The sequence below is a fragment of the Catharus ustulatus genome, chromosome 3 (genome assembly GCF_009819885.2).
Source record: "Catharus ustulatus isolate bCatUst1 chromosome 3, bCatUst1.pri.v2, whole genome shotgun sequence".
Lineage (NCBI taxonomy): Eukaryota > Metazoa > Chordata > Aves > Passeriformes > Turdidae > Catharus > Catharus ustulatus.
Genome location: NC_046223.1, coordinates 22,338,876 through 22,357,655, shown reverse-complemented (window position 1 = coordinate 22,357,655; position 18,780 = coordinate 22,338,876). Strand labels below are relative to the sequence as shown.

At 37.7% G+C, this 18,780-nt stretch overlaps 1 protein-coding gene across 1 annotated transcript in view; it reads right to left on the bottom strand.

The window, feature by feature from the left end:
* The window catches only part of USH2A (usherin), a 374,098-nt gene that overhangs the window by 216,398 nt on the left and 138,920 nt on the right, over nt 1-18,780 (bottom strand). Inside the window, exons 27-30 of the mRNA XM_033055679.2 lie at nt 13,794-14,067; nt 10,696-10,899; nt 10,491-10,571; nt 7,921-8,106 (exon numbers count right to left, since the gene is read on the bottom strand). Of these exons, the coding sequence (XP_032911570.1) occupies nt 7,921-8,106; nt 10,491-10,571; nt 10,696-10,899; nt 13,794-14,067 (745 nt within the window). The remainder of the gene's footprint in view (nt 1-7,920; nt 8,107-10,490; nt 10,572-10,695; nt 10,900-13,793; nt 14,068-18,780) is intronic.

Here is an 18,780-nt window from a genome sequence, read left to right as displayed (position 1 = left end):
CCTAGACTCAAAATTTACATCATAGACTACATTTGAAGCCTTAAAATCCATATGGGGAAGTAGAGATGCTAAATCACTTTAACACACCACTCCTATCTGCCCAAAGAACCTTTGGAAATAAATTAAAGTTCTAACACAGACATTTTGACACAGTGACCCCATGAAACTGAATAATGTCATTTGTTAAATATGAATGTAAAGTTAACAGTCTAAAAGAGTGATCTGGAATCACACCTAGAACATTAAGCCCACTTTATATGCAAAACTAGTATTTAATTCTCTATACTTTTATTTAAATGGTCTTTAATTATTTGCAATATTGAAAGTCAAGGTTTAGAGTTGTGTAAGAGAGAAAACGCTAGATTAATTCTAGTGGGGGAGGGATAACAACATGGATATGTGCAATAGCAAAGGGGTCAACAATGAATTTATGGTAAAATGGGGACTAGTCAGAGCTAGCTGCATATTTATGTCCACTCCATTCAATGTTCTAATGTATACAGTATATAAGAAGATTACATATCCAGCTTTCTTTCCTTCGCTTCTCCGTAAGGCAGACATTTCTTTTGTTCAGGACCTCTCAAAGGGAGTTCTCATACATTTAGACAACACAGTCATAGTCCACAGCATTCTGGCAGATTTTGAGTGGAAAACTAGTACTTCTCATTAAAAAAAAAAAAAAAAACAAATAAAAAACAAACAAAAAAAAAAAACCTGAGTGCATTTTTTTTTTGCCAAAGGGACTTTTCTTTGCCAGATTTTTTTATTGTTTCCTCCCTAACATGCTATTATGAGGACCTATTTTGAAATACGCGTACTGCAACTGAAATAACACTTGACCATGATTTACCTTAATTCTTTTCTAAGCTTTAAAAACAAAAAATTGCCAAATCTCTCCTCCCCAAACCCAGACTATTTAGCTAACTTGAACGCCTGAGGTCCTACAGCATCTGTCCAACAAAGTCACTTGTGTGTCGAGATGCATCATTGCCACAGTACACTTAATCACAGTCCACTGATCAGAAAAGGAAGTCCTCAACTGACTTTGTTTATGACAGATTGTAGCAAAAACTGTTTAAGTACATGTGTCTTCCACATATGCATTTCTGAACCAAAAGCCTGTGCACATCAATCTGCCACATACATCTGCACTTTTAAAGCGTCTTCTAAGTAAGTATGAGTCATAAAATGGAAGAGCCACTCAACATGAGGGCACCTATTCCAACTCTTTGGCTTATAAGAACAAACAAAAGTTTTACTTTAGTTATTGCATTTAGGTGGCTTGAAAGACCCTTTTTCCCAACAGAAATATTTCATAACAAACCATACACAAGCTCCGCTGTATTTGAAGATGTAATTCAGTTTGCAGTGGTTCAAGGAAACCTGTTACATTCCCCATAGCACAGGGAACTCTCCAGCTGCTTTAGTTTTCAGAAAACCTTAACTAACAATGCAATTTTGCACCAAGAGTTAATTAACCATAGACAGTTTTGGTTTTGTAATATCTATCACTGTGTTGGTCTCGATCATTCCAAATACCTCCATCATTGCTTAGTTTCTGGAGTATGATTATTTTTTAATGTTTGTAGAGAGACAAAGAAATACTGTTTACTTTTTTGCAGATTTTTTAACATGTCTATAAAAACATAATAATCCTTTCTAGCCTGAAAAACATTAAGAAATTAACTTCTTTTTATTAATAAAAGTATGGATATATATCTAAGAGTTGATGTAATTTTGATAAAATGCTCAGGTTTATTTAATTCCACAATTTACATTTTGTATGAATAAATTTATACAACAGCATTGGACTGTAAGCAAGATTCATCTAGGTCTAAACTCAATCAAGTTTGAATCTTAATACTGTAGAATATTAATATAATTAATGTTTTAAAATTCATATATTGAAAAATATGCCACTAGTCTGCTAAAGCCAGCTAAATGCAAGGAGAAGGGAACCTACATTCTGCCACTCTGACTTAGAGTCACTAGGAGTTCAAGTACCACCTGACAACTCACGGAAACCTAATGGGCATAGACAAGTCTATCAGCTACCCCTTGTTGCAGTAGCTGCCCCAGCCAAACATTCTTATATACATATGAAGTTTTAAAACTTTAGAAATTTGTTTCAGCTTGGAGCAGGCATTTGGGAGTCCTCCTACTGCTCTGGCCCTACATACATTCATCTTAGTTTGCTTGCAATAAACCTTTTCTATAAATTTTTAAAAATCGCATTAACTGCAGTATAGGAATGTTTCGAGTGTAAAATATTTGTGCAAACCAAGAGCTTTCAAGTCATTTCAAGTGCATGAGAGTATTACCCGAGCAAGTCACCAACAGCTTCATGCAGCAAACTCCCCATTGCTAGAACTTAGAAGTTTGGGAGCTTTGACCTTTTTGGGCTTTTTGACATTGACTCCCAGGAAAACACTGTTTTTGCAGTGAGGCCCTGGAGAACGCTTCCAAATTTGAGTGATGAAGTTAGAATAAAAGTTTCCAATTTCACATAGTGAAAGGTTTTGAGTTTGGACTTTTGGAATATAGCAATAGAGTAATAGGTATGGGACAAGATGAAAGTTCTTGGGTGTTGTCTCTTTCCTCCTTCTTCATCCTTCTTCTTCATGCTCTCAAATAGTAGCTTGTGGTTGAACAGAAAATCAGTGTGGGTCACAGGTGTTTGGTTATTGGATCAAAATATAAATTATATAGGTGAAAGCTTTTAATTGGACTGTTTAATTTTAAAAGACCTTGCAACTAGCTAGATTCACCTCCATTTTGCTCGCTTTTAGCTGGTAGCTACAAGTGTTGCAGAACTCTCTATACTTTGGATAAGATTTATTAAAAGTCTGAACAAGAAATCCAACCCCTTCGTGTTTTAATTCTGACTCTGAGTAAAGGCAGAAGAAAATAAAGACAAACCACTAATTAGGTGGTGCAGCTAACCCATTACAAGTGGTGCAGAGGCTGGTCCCAATGATGCAGGCTGCTTGGGCAGGGGACTGGCAGAGCTCTCCCTGGAGGGACAATCTCTCAGCTGACAGTATTTGCCAGGCTGGCAGCAAGCTTCCCCCAGTGCTATGGTCCCACTGTCCAGCCCTTGTTCATCTGTCTCTGGCAGGTGGCCCTGTCTCCTCTTCTGAGAGACTCTCGAGCTAGAGAGCTTTCAAAACCACAGCACAGCTCATACACTTTGATTAACCATATTAAATCATTAAATAAATTTTCCTGAGATATTCATCTGCCAAGCATAAAAGACTAAAAGGTGAAAAGTAATTACAAACGTGTTACAGGAAGGAGGGAATGGTAGCTGTCGACAACAATTTTTTCATAACCACATGTGCAGCCACAACATCAGCCCTCAGCTATTGCAGCAATGACAGAGGTGGGATGAACTGCAGAATTACACAAACTTGAAAGAGAAATCTTTAAGTGGAATAAACATCAATTGTGTGTGAGTTCTTTTGCAGTACATTTTATTTCATTATTATTTGTAGATATCATTAGAGCCCATAGTTTAGAGGCTGGTCAATCTCCTGAATTCTACAGTGAGAGAAATCTGAATTATAAAATGGGGATTCTGCATGTGCTTGACAAGAGAAGCATCAGAGGATTGTGATCAGTGGGACAAAACACAGAGGCAAGAAAGCTGGGGTATATCCCAGGCTTCTGGGATATTGTTCAATACCTTTATCAATGACTTTGATGATGGGGGAAGTGTGCACCCTCAGCAAGTCTGTGGATGATTACAAAAAGGGTCACTATGATGGTAAAAAGACTAGAGCACATTTCTGAGAGAGAGTGAGAGAGCTGGGACTGATCATCTCAGGAAAGATCAGACTCAGGTGATCTATCAAAATGTATAAATTCCTTAAGGGAGTAGCAGTCAGACTGTTCTGAGTAGTGCCCAGTGACAGGACAAGAGCCAATGGACACAAATTGAAATGCATGAATCATAGTATCAGAGAATATCCTGAGTTGGAAGGGACCTACAAGGATCATGGGTCACAATAATCTTAGAGGTCTTTTCCAACCTAAATGATTCTGTGACCTGTGAGTCCAACTCCTGCCTCTGCACAGAACAACCCCAAGAACACCACCGTGTGTATGAGGGCCCAAATGCTTCTTGAACTCGGCCAGGTTTGGTGTTGTGACCACTACCCTGGGAAAAAAATTAAATGCTAACTGAACACAGGAGATCACTTTTGACTGTGAGGGTGACCAAGCCTGGAACAGGTTTTTCATAGAGAAGTATCTCCATTTATGGAGATATTTAAAACTCAACTGGATGTGGTTCTGGGAAATCTGCTCCAGTCAATCTTGCTTGAGCTGGGGGAGTGGACTAGATAATCCTTCCAACCAAAAGACCCTGTGATATGCTAGATTCCAAAGGAAAGTAGAAGCAAAAGCTGATGACAGACTACACTGAAACAGTGTTCTAAAGTTTCTTCCATTTGTTTAAATACTGATTCTAATTTATACTCCAAATTTTGATCTCAGCATGTAGAATGCACCAGAATTCAGAAGAAAGCAATCCAGCTTCCAGGAAAAAAATTCTTTCATGCGGTGACTCTGTACTTCTTTTATCACTCTGAGAAGGGGACCAGCTGCATCCAAAGTGCAGAAATGCTATTACATGCTTCTCTGAAGGCAAGATGGGCAAGCACGGTACTTTTTGAATCCCAAAGATTTACACTCTAACTTTATACTCTCATCCTAGAATACAGACACTGAATACTATGTTGAAATACATCACCTTATCCAATAAACTCCTAGTTCAACAGTCAGAACCTCATTTTAAGGATTTAAATCTGATGAATATTCCTTTCTTGGATAAAAATGAAAAAACAGTTTGACATTTTGGAAGATTACAAGGGTCAGATTTTGAAGGATTTTGCTTTCTGAGGAGTCAGAAATAGGCCTGTGAGACTGTGGGATTATGGTCATTTAAAGACCTATTTTACTTTTAATATTTAGCTCAGCTTTTCTTCTTCTTGACAAGGGTACAAGAGGTTCTTCTCAATGTGACACACACAGTACAGCCTTCTGAGAAATGGGTAATACTCTTAACTTTTTTTGCTCCAGTTATGACTCAGGACCCTACTGTAATTGTTGAAAAAAATTTACAGTGTAAGTATAAACAAAAACACAACAAATGGGCCTAACAAGCTGCAAGGAAAAACATAAGACAGAGGTTTGTCATTCCCCTCAGATACATTTCAAATAGCAGATTAATCAGTGCCTAGGCTTGACAGGTAATGAAAGTTTCAAGGAGGGCATGGAAAAATACCATAGTTTCCCCATCAATGATGCCACAGAGAGCTATGGTGCCTTTCTGGTGTTGCATTAGCAAGTCTGGCTGTTTGGATTACTGCAGCATTTTCTCATGGAATGCAACAAAATAATTTGTAAGGAAATGTCCCTGAAATTAGGGAGAGAACAAGCAAAAAATTCTGTTCACAGCAAACTTAAAAGAAAAGTAAGCAAAGACAGCCTCTTCTGTGGGGTTCTATGTTTATGTTAGTTTTTGATTAACCAGGAAAGATAATTCATCAGGGAAAGATACACCTTCTCTTGGGAGTCTCATATTTATGGGCAACTAGTTCTCAATATCCACTGACTTGCTCACCTGTGTAGGCTTCACAGAAATCAACAGACTAAAGTAAAATTACTTTGGTGATTTACTTTACACTTGTCTCAGCTCTGACCTCACCATGAGGACATGAATTATATATTTCATACAATGACAAAACTGGAAAATACATAACTAAACTATTGGGCAGGAGTTATGAATAACAAAGGGAATCACATCTTACACACACAGAACTGAACTGGAACAATTACTCCCACAGCAGTTAGAGAAACAGAAAGAATACATGTATTAAAAAATAAAGACAATTCTACCATAGACCATTAAGCAGAATGGTGCAGATGTAGCTTTCAGCTGAAGACATCCACAACTAATCAGCTGAATTTGTACTAACAGGAAGACTCGTTCTATGCTTAACACATTTCTTACACTTTCTTCCTAAGCATCTAGAGAATCACAGAATATTATGAGTTAGAAGACCAAGGTTTATGGGTACAAGTTACTCCTGGGGAGATTACAGTTGGACACAAGCCAAAAAATTTCAGAATGAGCACAATCAGCCACTGGAATAATGTTCCCAGAAGTGGTGGATTCCCCAGCTCTGGGCGCTTTAAGATTCAGGTGGAAAGGGTGATGGGCCACCTTGTCTAGACTGTGCTTTTGCCAAGAAAGATTGGATCAGATGATCCTTGAGCTCACTTCCAACGTGGTATTCTACGATTCCATAATTTTATTTTGCATTATTTGACAGCTCTCTATGGTTTCCTGATGGGGGGTTGTAGTGAGGTGGGAGACAATCTCTTCTGTGCCTACAATGAGAGGACAAGAGGAAATGGCCTCAAACTGAGACAGGGGAGATTCAGATTAGACATTAGAAACAAGTTTCACTGTTTGGGTGGACCATCATTGAAATGGGCTGCCCAGGGTGGTGGAATCACCATCCCTGGAGGTGTTCAAGAGATGTCTGGATCTGGTGATAGGTGATGTGGTTTAGGGGTTACAGTGCTGGTGTTGGGTTGATGATGGGCCTCGATGGTATTACAGGTCTCTTTCAACCTTAATGATTCTATCTGCTGATGGACAATCATGGCACGATGCCAAATAAGTTAAACAGCATAAACAACATTTTGGTTCTGACTAAAATGGTTTTGTAAGTAAGATACCTAATCCATATGTCTCGGTCTTTAATTTCTACCAGAATAATCTCTATTGCCTTGTAGCATAGCAAAAGAACATTGAAATCAACAAGGTCATTAAACAAATCACAGTGAGGATAGAAAGCCCATGCAGTTCTGGTAAATTCACTACTCACAAATAGTTAAGACATTTCAAACTGGAGAAAATAAAATATGTGCAATTTTTCCCTTGAAAATGTATACATGGGTTATGGCAGAGAACCAACACAAAACCATATACACTTATGTAAAAACTAGTACCTGGGTTTCAGGAAATAACACAGTGGATGAGGGTTAACACACTTCCCAAGACTACTGTACTACCCAAACCTGAGCCAAACCAAATTACCAGCTCAGAGCATTGCTTCATTATCACTTTTTGAATTGTTATGAATTACAGATCATAAAAATGAACCTATTGGTCTGCACTATTGCCTCATTTAGTCATCACATAATAAAATCCAGATTCTTGTCTGTAACATGTTTCCTTCCCAGAAAACTTTGTAGCAGCCAGAAAAAGCAGCTTGTTCACAGAGAGCAAAAAGGCAGATCCACACTATCCTGGCAGGAAGAAATGTCCCAAAGTGTTCTCTATTACATTCTCACCCCATAAACCCAAAGCCACAAATTTCTTAATTTCATAATAACCTACCTCCACATCCCAGTGGCATCAGCCACAGCACCTGATTAACACAAATGTATGGTAGCTCCCACTGAAATCAGTTAGGTCTATATGATCAAAATTAGGCACCTAATCAAGGGCTTTCATACATCAGGTCGAACAGTATCACATGGGACTCACAGAACAATTAGGTGAACTGGATGGAATGGGGAAGGGGTTAAAAAAAAATCACATATACTAAGTAAATTCAAGCAAACAAAAACAGTATTTCCCCCACAGACCATAAATAGTTTTGGAATTATTTTTTAGTATATATAGTTTGGGAATTGTTTTTTAGCCTTTGTGCTGTATCTTAATTTCTATTGTTCTTTGAAATCAGTACATCACTATGAGGATGCTGACACAAATAATTATCCTTCCAAACATTATCTATGCTGTGTATACACAAAAACAGACAAGTAGTATAGATCAACAAAAGAGGATAAGCATCCTCTGTTATTAGATATGCCTAAAAAATAGTGCTTAACAACATTTACCTGTGAGCATACCAGCGTCAGCAAGCTCAGCACTGGTGATGGGTACAGTGGGACCATCCACTTCATATGCTTTCAAAATGTACTTCTCAATTACACCTATGACCCCAGCTGGTTTGTCCCAGGTGACCTCAATGCTGTAACCATTTATACTGTGAACTCTTGAGGGAGTTGGCACATTTTGTGGAACTGTAGAAGGATAAAATAGAAAATAGAGAAAATGGCAGTTCTAAGGAGACTATTGCCCCTATTCTTCACTTTTAATGGCTGCAGTAAATCAGACTCAACCATTAGCATAAATACAATTTATTAGAGTTGTAACTTTTCAGCATTGATTTAATATGACTGCACATCTTGAGCTATTCGGTTTAAGCTATATTTCAAAACCATCAAAACTCCATCTACATAACATTCCTCCTTGTCTTGTTGCAATTTTCCAAAAACATTTCATGTATCAAACATATTTAAGCATCACTCACAAAGAGAGGAGGTGGATTGTATGTAGCTAACAAGCACAGGCATTATAATAATACAACCAAAGGGGGAAAGGCAGTACTGCAGCAGAGAAGAGTCTGATATTTATCAGTTGGATATCTAAGCCAGAGAATGCCACAATTATGAAATGTTTCTAAAAATCTCCATTCTCTTTTACAGAAGTCCTTAAAAATTAAAGCTCTTTCATTTATTTTCCACATACATATTTTATTTCCACAATGCCATGCACCTTTCTTGGGGCAAAGCAGAGATTTTTAAGGCCTTTTAGCAAAATCCTTAAATCCTTTGCTTCTAATCATTCCATATTACAAAAAGAAAAAAAAAAGAAAAAAAAGAAAAAGAAAAATGTAAATGCTTTAAAGAACAGGAAAATCAAGATCATATATGCATAGAGTTGCTAATAAAAGAAATCATTCCATTTCCTATAACCTTTAATTATTTCTTGGATATTACTATGCCAAGTAAAGGTCTGGTCAGTAACAGCTTCATCACAGATGACTGCACAAGGGATGCAGAGGAAAGACCCAAGGAACACCATGGCAGGATGATGGATGATGAGTTTGCTGTAGATGCATGTGGACTCCCTCTCCCTGCTGATGATCACTCGCTTTTCTTACCATCAAATAGCCTATTTTTGGGTAATTTTACTGTTTAGCTTCTCAAATATGAATGCAGCCTTGTTTTTTATAAGAAGGGTACAGGAAAGTACAAAAATACCTGGAAGTTGTGATTCTTCTGTAAAGAATGTGATACTCTGAGAAAGCTCCTATTACTACAGCAATATATTGATTTCATTAGTTATGAAGTGTATCACAGGGTGAGGTAAGGTACTGTACAGCAGATGGTCCTTCATAAGGGATATAACAAAACCAACTCAAAAATAATTAAATAGCGCAATTATTGTCCAACCCCAGGGAACACGGACTGCTCAGTGCTGTGGTCAGCTTGCAAACATAAATTTGTGGCAAGCCTTACAGTTGTCAGATGGTTGACATGAAAATGTGCATATATTTTGTCTCTTCTGGGTGGCACACAAAGTATAGGTTGTATAAGAATGCAACTGTAAGTCAAATATTTATGCACGTATTGCATAATTTTTTAAGGTGATACATTGGATGACTTACACCAAAACAATGCTCTGCACTGACAGAATGCAATTGGGTTTCAATTTCAAGAAGAGGGGAAGTAAAATAGTAGTGAAGCCAAATACACAGAACTAAATCTTCAAAATCTTACCAGCATGATAAAGTTTGCAAAAGCACTTAAGAGAAGAGGATAAGTTTTTAAAGTTTTCTTCATAAGACATATGAAAAAATTTACCTTTAATGTATCATCTTCCTCCTCTGAAGACTTCTCAGCAAGCTATGTGTTTCTGTTCTAGTAAATATTGTCACATTTTCATGCACAATCTATGAATTACTTGCTAAAAAAATCCTTGTTCAGCAGCACTGAGTAGCACACCCATGTGTGGGTGATTTAAAAAAACAACTTTCACAAGATCACCTTGTCCCTAGCAAATACATGTCCTCTTATTTTCCACAGCTTGTGCCTGCTATCCCAGTATCACCTTTCCCTACAACTGATTTTGTAGCACTAAGTTATATGTAGATTAACTTACTCCAGCCTACTCACACAATGTGAGGTCAGATGTGCATGGATGAACATAAATAGATGGTTGCCTTTACTTAGTTGATGCAGTTCAATCCTTTACTGTCCTTAAATTCATAATCTACTAAAGATTTGGAAAATACCTCGAGTTATGAGAAGAAAATACTTGCTTGAACACTTTACAGCTGATGACTGTAATCTGGTACCTGTTTGAAACATTAAGCAGTTTCCCCCCATCAGAAACACTATGCAAGGTTCACTGTTTTGGTTGGATTATCTCCACAGAATCACAGAATGCATCAGGTTGGAAGGGATCAGACTGGGTCATCTGGTCCAACCTCCCTGCTGAAGCAGAGTCATCCTAGAGCACAGAGCACAGGATTGTGTCCAAACAGTTCTTGAACACCTTCCACCTAACACTAAATAGCTTATGAAAAATAAGAATGAGTAAACCTGAAAATTATATTTACCTGATTCTCTTGTTCGAACGTGGGTCCACGCACTAGATACTGATCCTCCTTCACTTAAGGCAACCACCCTATAGAGGTATTCTTCAATGGGCATCACAAAAGGATAGAGGAAGCAAAAGATTAAAAAAATATACTGAACATAGTAATACATTACTAAAGAAGGGAGTGAAAATGATATATTTTATTTAAGGAACCAATGCGCTACCTGTAAATGGTTGTAGAGCACTCTCATAAACACTCCGCTCTTTTCCTCGGTACACAAGGATGGAGTCATTTCCCCTGCAGTTAACAGCACTGTCAGTTGATAGGCATCCGTCCAGATTGACTCTGACAGCACTGCTGGACACAGATGCCAAGTTAACGACAGCACCTCGTGTAAATTTAACATCCTTCATGCAACCACCGAAACCTAGCAAACAGTAAGGGATTAGTACCATGTAAAGAGCTTCAGTCATTAAGAAACACTTCTCTTCCTTTTCAATTCTATATTTCCAACATTAAAGACTGTAATGTGAATATGTTGACTTTCAACATGACATTCTGTCTCCACTTTCAAGACACTAAGCTGGTAAATTCCTGCCTTACTGATCTACACTTTCCCTATTAGCAATTCTGTCCCACAAGGAAATACCTTTCCGTTTTCTCTTTCATCACTTCTCACTTTGAAATTATTACCATAAAAGTGATTCTCTGACTTCTAAAATCAGCTTTCTGCTGCTTGCTACTATTTTGTTAAATATACATATACTCCCTCAAACTGAAAAGAATATCTAGATCAAAATTACAATTAACTTCAGGAGATCAGATGGAGGCATATCAGTTTTGTCTAACAGGGACATGTGCAGTTTATAAACATACTCCCGAAACATAACCCCAAACTACTTATTTATGATAAAAAATTTAAGCTTAATTTTATATTTATTTATATATCCATATATTTCTGTGTATGTGTGACATTCCTATCAAAATTACAAAATAAATCAGTTACTTGCAGTTACAACTACAAAATTCAGAATGCAGTAGTTAAAACTTTTATACTTACTAAAAATTAATAAATTGATATAAACTTGGTCTCAAATCTGAGTAGTGGTTGGTGCTTAACACAAAACCAAACTAAGCAGTAACCAAACTGAAGAATTCAATTAAGAATTAACTTTGTGAATTAAAAATCTGCCTCTCACAGATCAGTGCTTTTCTTCAGCTTAGTGAAAGCTAAAGTATTTATCTTATTTATATGTTATGTATTTTTATTGCCTTTATTACTGCAAGATGACAGATCAGAGTAGTATTTGTCCTTAGCCACCTGAACTGAGAATCTAATGTCCATACACAGTTCATGCAAAAAAGGGGTACTGAAGGCAGACATCCATTTTGAAACATCCTCTAAAACACCTTCTCTCTCCACAACACAGGGAATATCACCAAACTGCTCTTTAAAATGAATACATTCTAATGTAAGTTCAACTCCTAGTGCACAGTGACCAACTCAGTTTCACAGTCTGTGACAGAGGAAAGAATTAGTCCCAGTCTGTGCAGGCATCCTAGTCATAAGATAAAATGAAGTTGTTTGATTTGCAGTGAGATGCACTTTCTACAATCTATTTTAATACATCATTTTAAAATATATTTTTAGCTACATTTATCACTGTTTGAAGATTTTTCACTGACATCAGCCAAGAAATCCTGTTTATTCTCAAGTAGCTGCAAAATAAGTAAAGATGGTACAAATTTTCACAAACGTTCTTGACAGGTGGCTTCCTTTTGAACCTCCCAGGAGGGCACACGATGGGTCATGCAAAGGCTCAAATCCAGCTAAAATTTCTTTAAGTAACTCACAAAGAGGTGAGGCAGGAGGAGAATAATATTCATCACTTATTTGCTTTGAGAAACACAACATTCCTTCATTTAAAAACTATCAAGCAGCCATAGATTGAGAAAACCCTTTCTAAATTTTTATTAAATAGGAAGATCCTATTATCTTACCACTATATCATTGTGGTCCGAAATAAAAGTATGGTTTAAGATATAATACCTAATCTTGCTCACCTGAACCTACACTTAGGAAAACGTAAGATAAATATTATCTTCTTATATAAATTCACAACCACCATCTTATTTTGTGATGTTCTGAGGAGGTTTGGTGGGAAAGAAATATTTATTGATGTGTCTTGATATGCACTTCAGATATGCACTTTACACATAATTTTGCCCTAGTTTCTTTGTTCACAGATCTCTTTGCTTCAGGAGTTGCAAATGCATCCACTCACAAGGCTACACCATCTGCTACAAGGCAACACTGACAGGGTATGACTGGCCAGATCTTTTGGGCTGTAAATATTATGCACACAGAACCTGAAGGAAGATTACATTATATGTGATACCTAGAGCTGGAAGAGTACTTGAAAGAATAGTCTTGAACCATTCTATAGCCGTGAAATCAAAAGGCTCTGATACAGCTCACTTGAATGTGCACATTCAGAGTGAGTTCATGCAATCGAAGTCACTTACTGGATTCCCCTCTAATCACTTTCTGATACACATTTGTCCACAGTAGCTGAAAAACACCCCACGACTGATGAACAGTTTCACAAGTAATGAAAAAACACATCCAAACAGAGCCAGTTTGGTAGACACTTTTTGATTAGGCTTCCTACAGTAGAACCTTTTGTGGAGGCCATTAATGCTTCTCTCTTTTCCTTACAAATTTGACCTGCTCTAGAATAGAATAGTCATAATGATGGCTAAATATATGACTGTCTTCCTTCCTTTTGATAATGAAGAAAACATCATGGCAGTTGTAGCCAAAATCCGAGTTCAGGCATTTATAGTCACTTAGCTTTTAGATCAGAATCAGTATTGCCTAAAAAGATTAATAAACTCTCAGCTGCTCTCCCATGGGGCAGTATGCAGATTCATTATAGTGATTTAAGCTATGTTTACTGTTTCCCAGTGGTTTTGTATTCCAGATCTACGAGTGACAGAAGTTGATAGAATAAAACAGGTTTCTGTGAACTGGCATTCTCTGTTGAAGATCTGAGATCATCTGGTTGGGCATCTCACTATACCATTTCCTACACTCCACGGCTTCTCTTATCAGATAGACTGTATCACTGGAAGAATTGTATAGCATTATGAAAGGATCAGGTCTAAGTAAAACTAGATGGTTAGGGATAACTGGTAGAGTCTCAAGGGGTGGGAGGAAAAACTCACGTTACACATTCATGAATTCATACTATCAGCAGCAGAACATCCACCTGGTGCATGACACCAATTTTTGAAAACATATTCTTGGTGTCATCTTACCTTGTTCTAGCCCCAGTTCTCTATAAAAACTCTGAATCTCAGGTGGGATTCCTCCTATATAGACAGGTGAGTTTACTTGCAGCTGCTGAACACGGGGTTCGAGTGCCTGCTCTCTCAGTTCATTCATAGTGGCTGAAATGACAGAGCCCTCCTTGTTCACGGTGACTTCATTCCACTTCCCATCACAATAAGACAGTCCCAACCAAAGGTCCACTTGGGTAAAGACAATGCCAGTTCTTAAAAATATGTTTAATATTCCACTCTTCAGCTCAATCTATACATTTTAAAACAGAAAAAAAATATTTGAAGTAGACATCAAATATACAAGGACAGAAAGTTATTTTATAAAACATAATTAAGGGAGTTATGAATAAGATCAAAGAAAAAGAAATTTTTTTCTTCAGGTTAATATTGTTTGCATGTAACATGCTAAATACAGTGTATCGGTTAATTCAGAATGTAGGAAAATATTTTTTATTTTTTTGACAACTTACTTTGGCACTAATGTATCTATAAAGAAAAGGCAATGAACAAGACTGTTTTGCTTTTTTTTGAGAATGAGAAAACATTACTTTATCGATTCATTTTTTAGAGGAATGTAACAAGATAATAAGGAAATGAAATGTCAGACCTGATTAAGGTCTTTTTAATTGGTTGGTGAACTCAATTTCAAATTTTTCCAGCATACATTGATTCTTACATTCATACATTTCATCCTTATTCTTCTAAATCTTGTAAGAAAATAATTGGTTTTGTATGTGCTTTTTGAGATTAATGTGCCAATTCTCTAATAGAAATACATTTTACTTAAATTTTTCACTGCCAAAGTTTCCAAATGCTTTACTGCAAGACTCTTTATCCTAACTGACTCAAACACAAGTAGGCTGAGACTGTAAATTGGCACACATAGAACACTAAACACTTAGGAGATGAACTGGTAGTTGAAAAATATGAACATTTCACAAAAAGACATTACTGCTTCTATGCCAAAACCTTATTAAGTGACATAAAAACTGCAGATTTAATATAAATTCTTATCACTATTATTGACAAACTGACATATTTAGTTTATGTTAATATTAGTGTTTGTAATTGGATAGTATTTCCTCAATAGAAAATACAGGAAACACCCCAACTGATGAATGGACTGTGTGCTTGAAGTGCCACGGGGAAGGTGGCTCCTATTCCCCAGCACACACAGACTTCTTGCTCCTGGGACAGAGGGATTTTCTTTGCTTCTTTGGGACCACAATGTTTCCTATTTCCATAAGTTCAGACCCATTTACAGCTAAGGAAACTACAATACAGATGAAGGACTGATCATGGCACCAATGCTGATGAGAGCAGCTGAAAAAGCAGCCCATTGGACAAGTCACTGCTTTTCTTCACCGGTGAGAATTAACATGGAGAACACTGCGCTGGTATGGAGAAAGCATTCCAGAGGCATTAGTGCAGCAGCATGCCAGCAAACCTGCCAGACCCAGGAGCCAGAGAGAGGGCAGAGTGTTTGACCCAGGGTCACTACTCAGCACAACCCTCCTCCAATTTACTCATCTTGGCATAGTTTTAAAGCAGGCAGTGAATGATGCCTGTGCTTTTTGTGTTGACCTGGACTGACATTCCAAACGCCCAAGTGCAGCTAAAGACAGGGGCCTACTGCTCAGTTTCAACTCTTCTGCAGGATGAAAATAGAAAAAAAGCTAAGTCCTGCATGGATCTGAGCGCAGGTTTATAAAAACAGATAAATTGTTTGCTTTACACAGAATTCTGGGACCACTTTCAAAAAAATTATTTTTAGTTGTTACGATTTTTAATCTGTCCTTGGAAAATATATCATTACTTGAAATTAAAAAATGCATGAAGATCATATTATTCTGCCAGGTATCTCAGTAGCCACCTATCAACAGAACCAATCTTTATACCACAGCCATAAACCTAAGCAGGTTTCAGTTTACTTCTTAAAAGCATACTTGTTTTTCAGAATTTGGTTTACAGAACTTCATTAATGCTTTTCTCTATGCACATAATTCTCCTTTTTATCTACCTAAGCATGTAAGGGTGGAACTAGGGAAGCCAAAGCTTAGCCTGAATCTGGAAGATAAGAGCAGCAAGAAAGATTATTCCACAGTTCCACTAGCAGATTGTGTTATCTCTCTGAGATTGATACAGGCACCAACTCTGATGAAAATGTTATGAATGACCTGGGTAGTAGGATGGGGTATACTGCCACCAAGTTTGTAGCTGATAGCAAAGGGAGCTGCCATCAATATCCTAGACATGTAAATCAGCTCTGTAAAACAGTACTGAGCTGAGATGGATTACAAACTGAACACTGGCCACCAATGCACCCTCAAAATTATGAGGATTAACCAGCACTGGGTTAGGTTAGAAAAAAGGCGGGCAGGGCTTCCAAGGAAATGATTCTTCCCCTCCAATCATCATGTGTAAGACCATGTCTGGACTACTGTATCCAGTTGTGGACACTGGTAAATGTGTGAGTGAATCTAGTGGAGACACACCAAACTGCTCAGTGGTTGGAGTATCTTGGTGTGCAAGTTGAAAGAGGGTTTGTTCAGTCTTAAGGGTAAGCAGGAAGAGAACTGAACTGTTCCACTGCCTAATGCAAGGATGCAGAGAAGACAGGCCCAGACTTTTCTCAGAGGCTCATTGTAAAAAGATGAGAGGCAAAAGACAAGTTGTAATGAAAAACAGTAAGAGATCAGGGCTAGTTACTTTGAGTTTTTTTGCTTTTTTTCCTATAATGAGGATGGTCAAAGACAAACAGGCCATAGAATTTGGAAAGCTGTGGACTGCCCATCTGTAGAGAGATGCACACTACTCAAACAGAAAATGCCTGAAGCAACCTTATCAAACATAAGTAGGTCCTGCTTTTAGCAGAGAGTTGGAATAAAATACTCCAAAAGGTCCTTTCAACTTAAACGATTTTGTGGTTCTGTATTGCACTTCTCTGCAGCAGCCAGTCCCTGCTTCACTCAATCTGCTTATAAACATATGATTTTGAAGATGAAAGGAATATCCAGACATAGCTCTGAGAAACAAAACAGATAGGATAGGGGTGGCATTAGAGGCTGAATGACACTTAGCTAAACCTGCCATACAAAACAGCCTCAACCAATGTAGAACTAGAAGAGTGATTATGGCTTTAGCTCCTTTGAATTGCAAAGTCTTCCTGAGATTCAGAAATATCAGCGGAGACAAGTAATGGACTTCAAAAAAACTTGTGAAGGACAGGTAATCTTTGAGCCCTTTGAACGAAAAAGATCATGGCACTTCTGCTGATGTGCAGCCAGTCATTGCAGTTCAAAATCTAGCCCTGTTCAGACCTTCCAGCCAGACAGCAGAGGCCCAAGCACAGACCTCTCCATAGCCTCCTCACAGTCAGTCACTGTAATGGAAAGGAAATGAGAATCTCTCCCTGTCTCCTAACAGAGAGAAATAACTGGTAACCAGCAGGAATATCACCCTCACAAGTCTCATGTGAGCACCAGCCACTTGCTAGATTTTCCAATTTTCCAGTTCTCGAAATTTCACATCCCTCCTTAGCTCCATCACAGGTAACACTTTTATCTTGTACACTTGTTATTTTACTTCATGCAGCTATTGAAAAGTGAAACTCTTTGGAAAAAGTTCTTACAGGAATCTTCTTAGTTGCCGCTTTGCAGAACCAAATCATCAGCCACAATGTCTCAGTTACTGGTATTGCACAGAAATTTGATAGTGCTTTTGCTTCTGTTGAAGTGGTCAGCATCAAAATCAGTCAGGTAAACTTTCTCAGCAGTCGCAAAATCTTTTCATTGCATAAACTCATGAGGAATCACATGCCAGAGTGAGAGCTAGTGATTCATACTAGTGTAGCTGGTCACAGTTTGCTTGTAATTATTATGCCTGGATCCAAAGATAATCAGATTGACCTCACTGGCTTGAGTTAATTCTCAGGGCATGGAAGTCATGGAAGAAGTGACCTTTATGCACAGCACCTTTCCAGACATCATTTTGTTCTTGAGCAGAAGACGAGAAAGAGTCTCTGTTTGGTAGCAGTCCAGCCGTGTGTGTAGCTGTAGTCATTCCTAAACTATAAAGCTAATAACAGGGCTGTGACCTATGCAAAGGAAAGGGTCAGGAAATACCTGGTACTCAGGATAAGTGGTATAGCTCATAATCTGTTTTGCTGTGCAAGTGTCTCCTGACCAAAGCTCCTAACAAAGACATCGTAGCTCATGCGCAACAAGCTACACCCCTCATTTTCACTTTCCATTAACCTCTTCTTGTGAGATCAAGTGCACAGAAATGCCTTCTGTCATCATTATCTATGTGCAAAACACAGAGCTGAGAGACTTGGAAAAGCATGAACATACTCATCCTCTCTAAAATTCCTTCACAGTTTTAAGGCTATGGAGATGTTGAGGTCATGATTAAAGTGAGACGAAAGAAAATTACCTGACTTAGAACAAATGCTAAGAAAATGATCCAATTTTCAGAGCTAAAAATACTATAAATATAAAACAAAAATCTGGAAGGTTGAAAAGGAAAGGGAATTATTTTGTCCAACTACTTTGTGCTTTTGACTCCACTTTCAATTTAGTAAGCACCTATCTTCCTTTATAGTCAGAATCCATTTTCTCACATTTCTGGTATTCTTACACAGAGCATGAGAGAGGGAACAAGACTCACCTACTACCAGAACCTCCAGAAAAACCCTGTGAATACTCTTCACATAAATAGTGCCCATGTACTGTGAATTACACACATACAATTCTTTTTTAGGGTGGGACAGTAGCATGCATGTAACATCTTATGCCATTAGTTCATGATCTTGGTCATTACTTGAGAGCAAAATTAAAGTGATAATTTTTAGCAACACTTGTTATAGGATGTCACAATAATTTTTAAACTAAGGGTGCTTTAAAAAGAGGAAGCAATTAGATCTAGCCGAATTCAAAACCCAGGAAAAAAATATCTGCTGGAA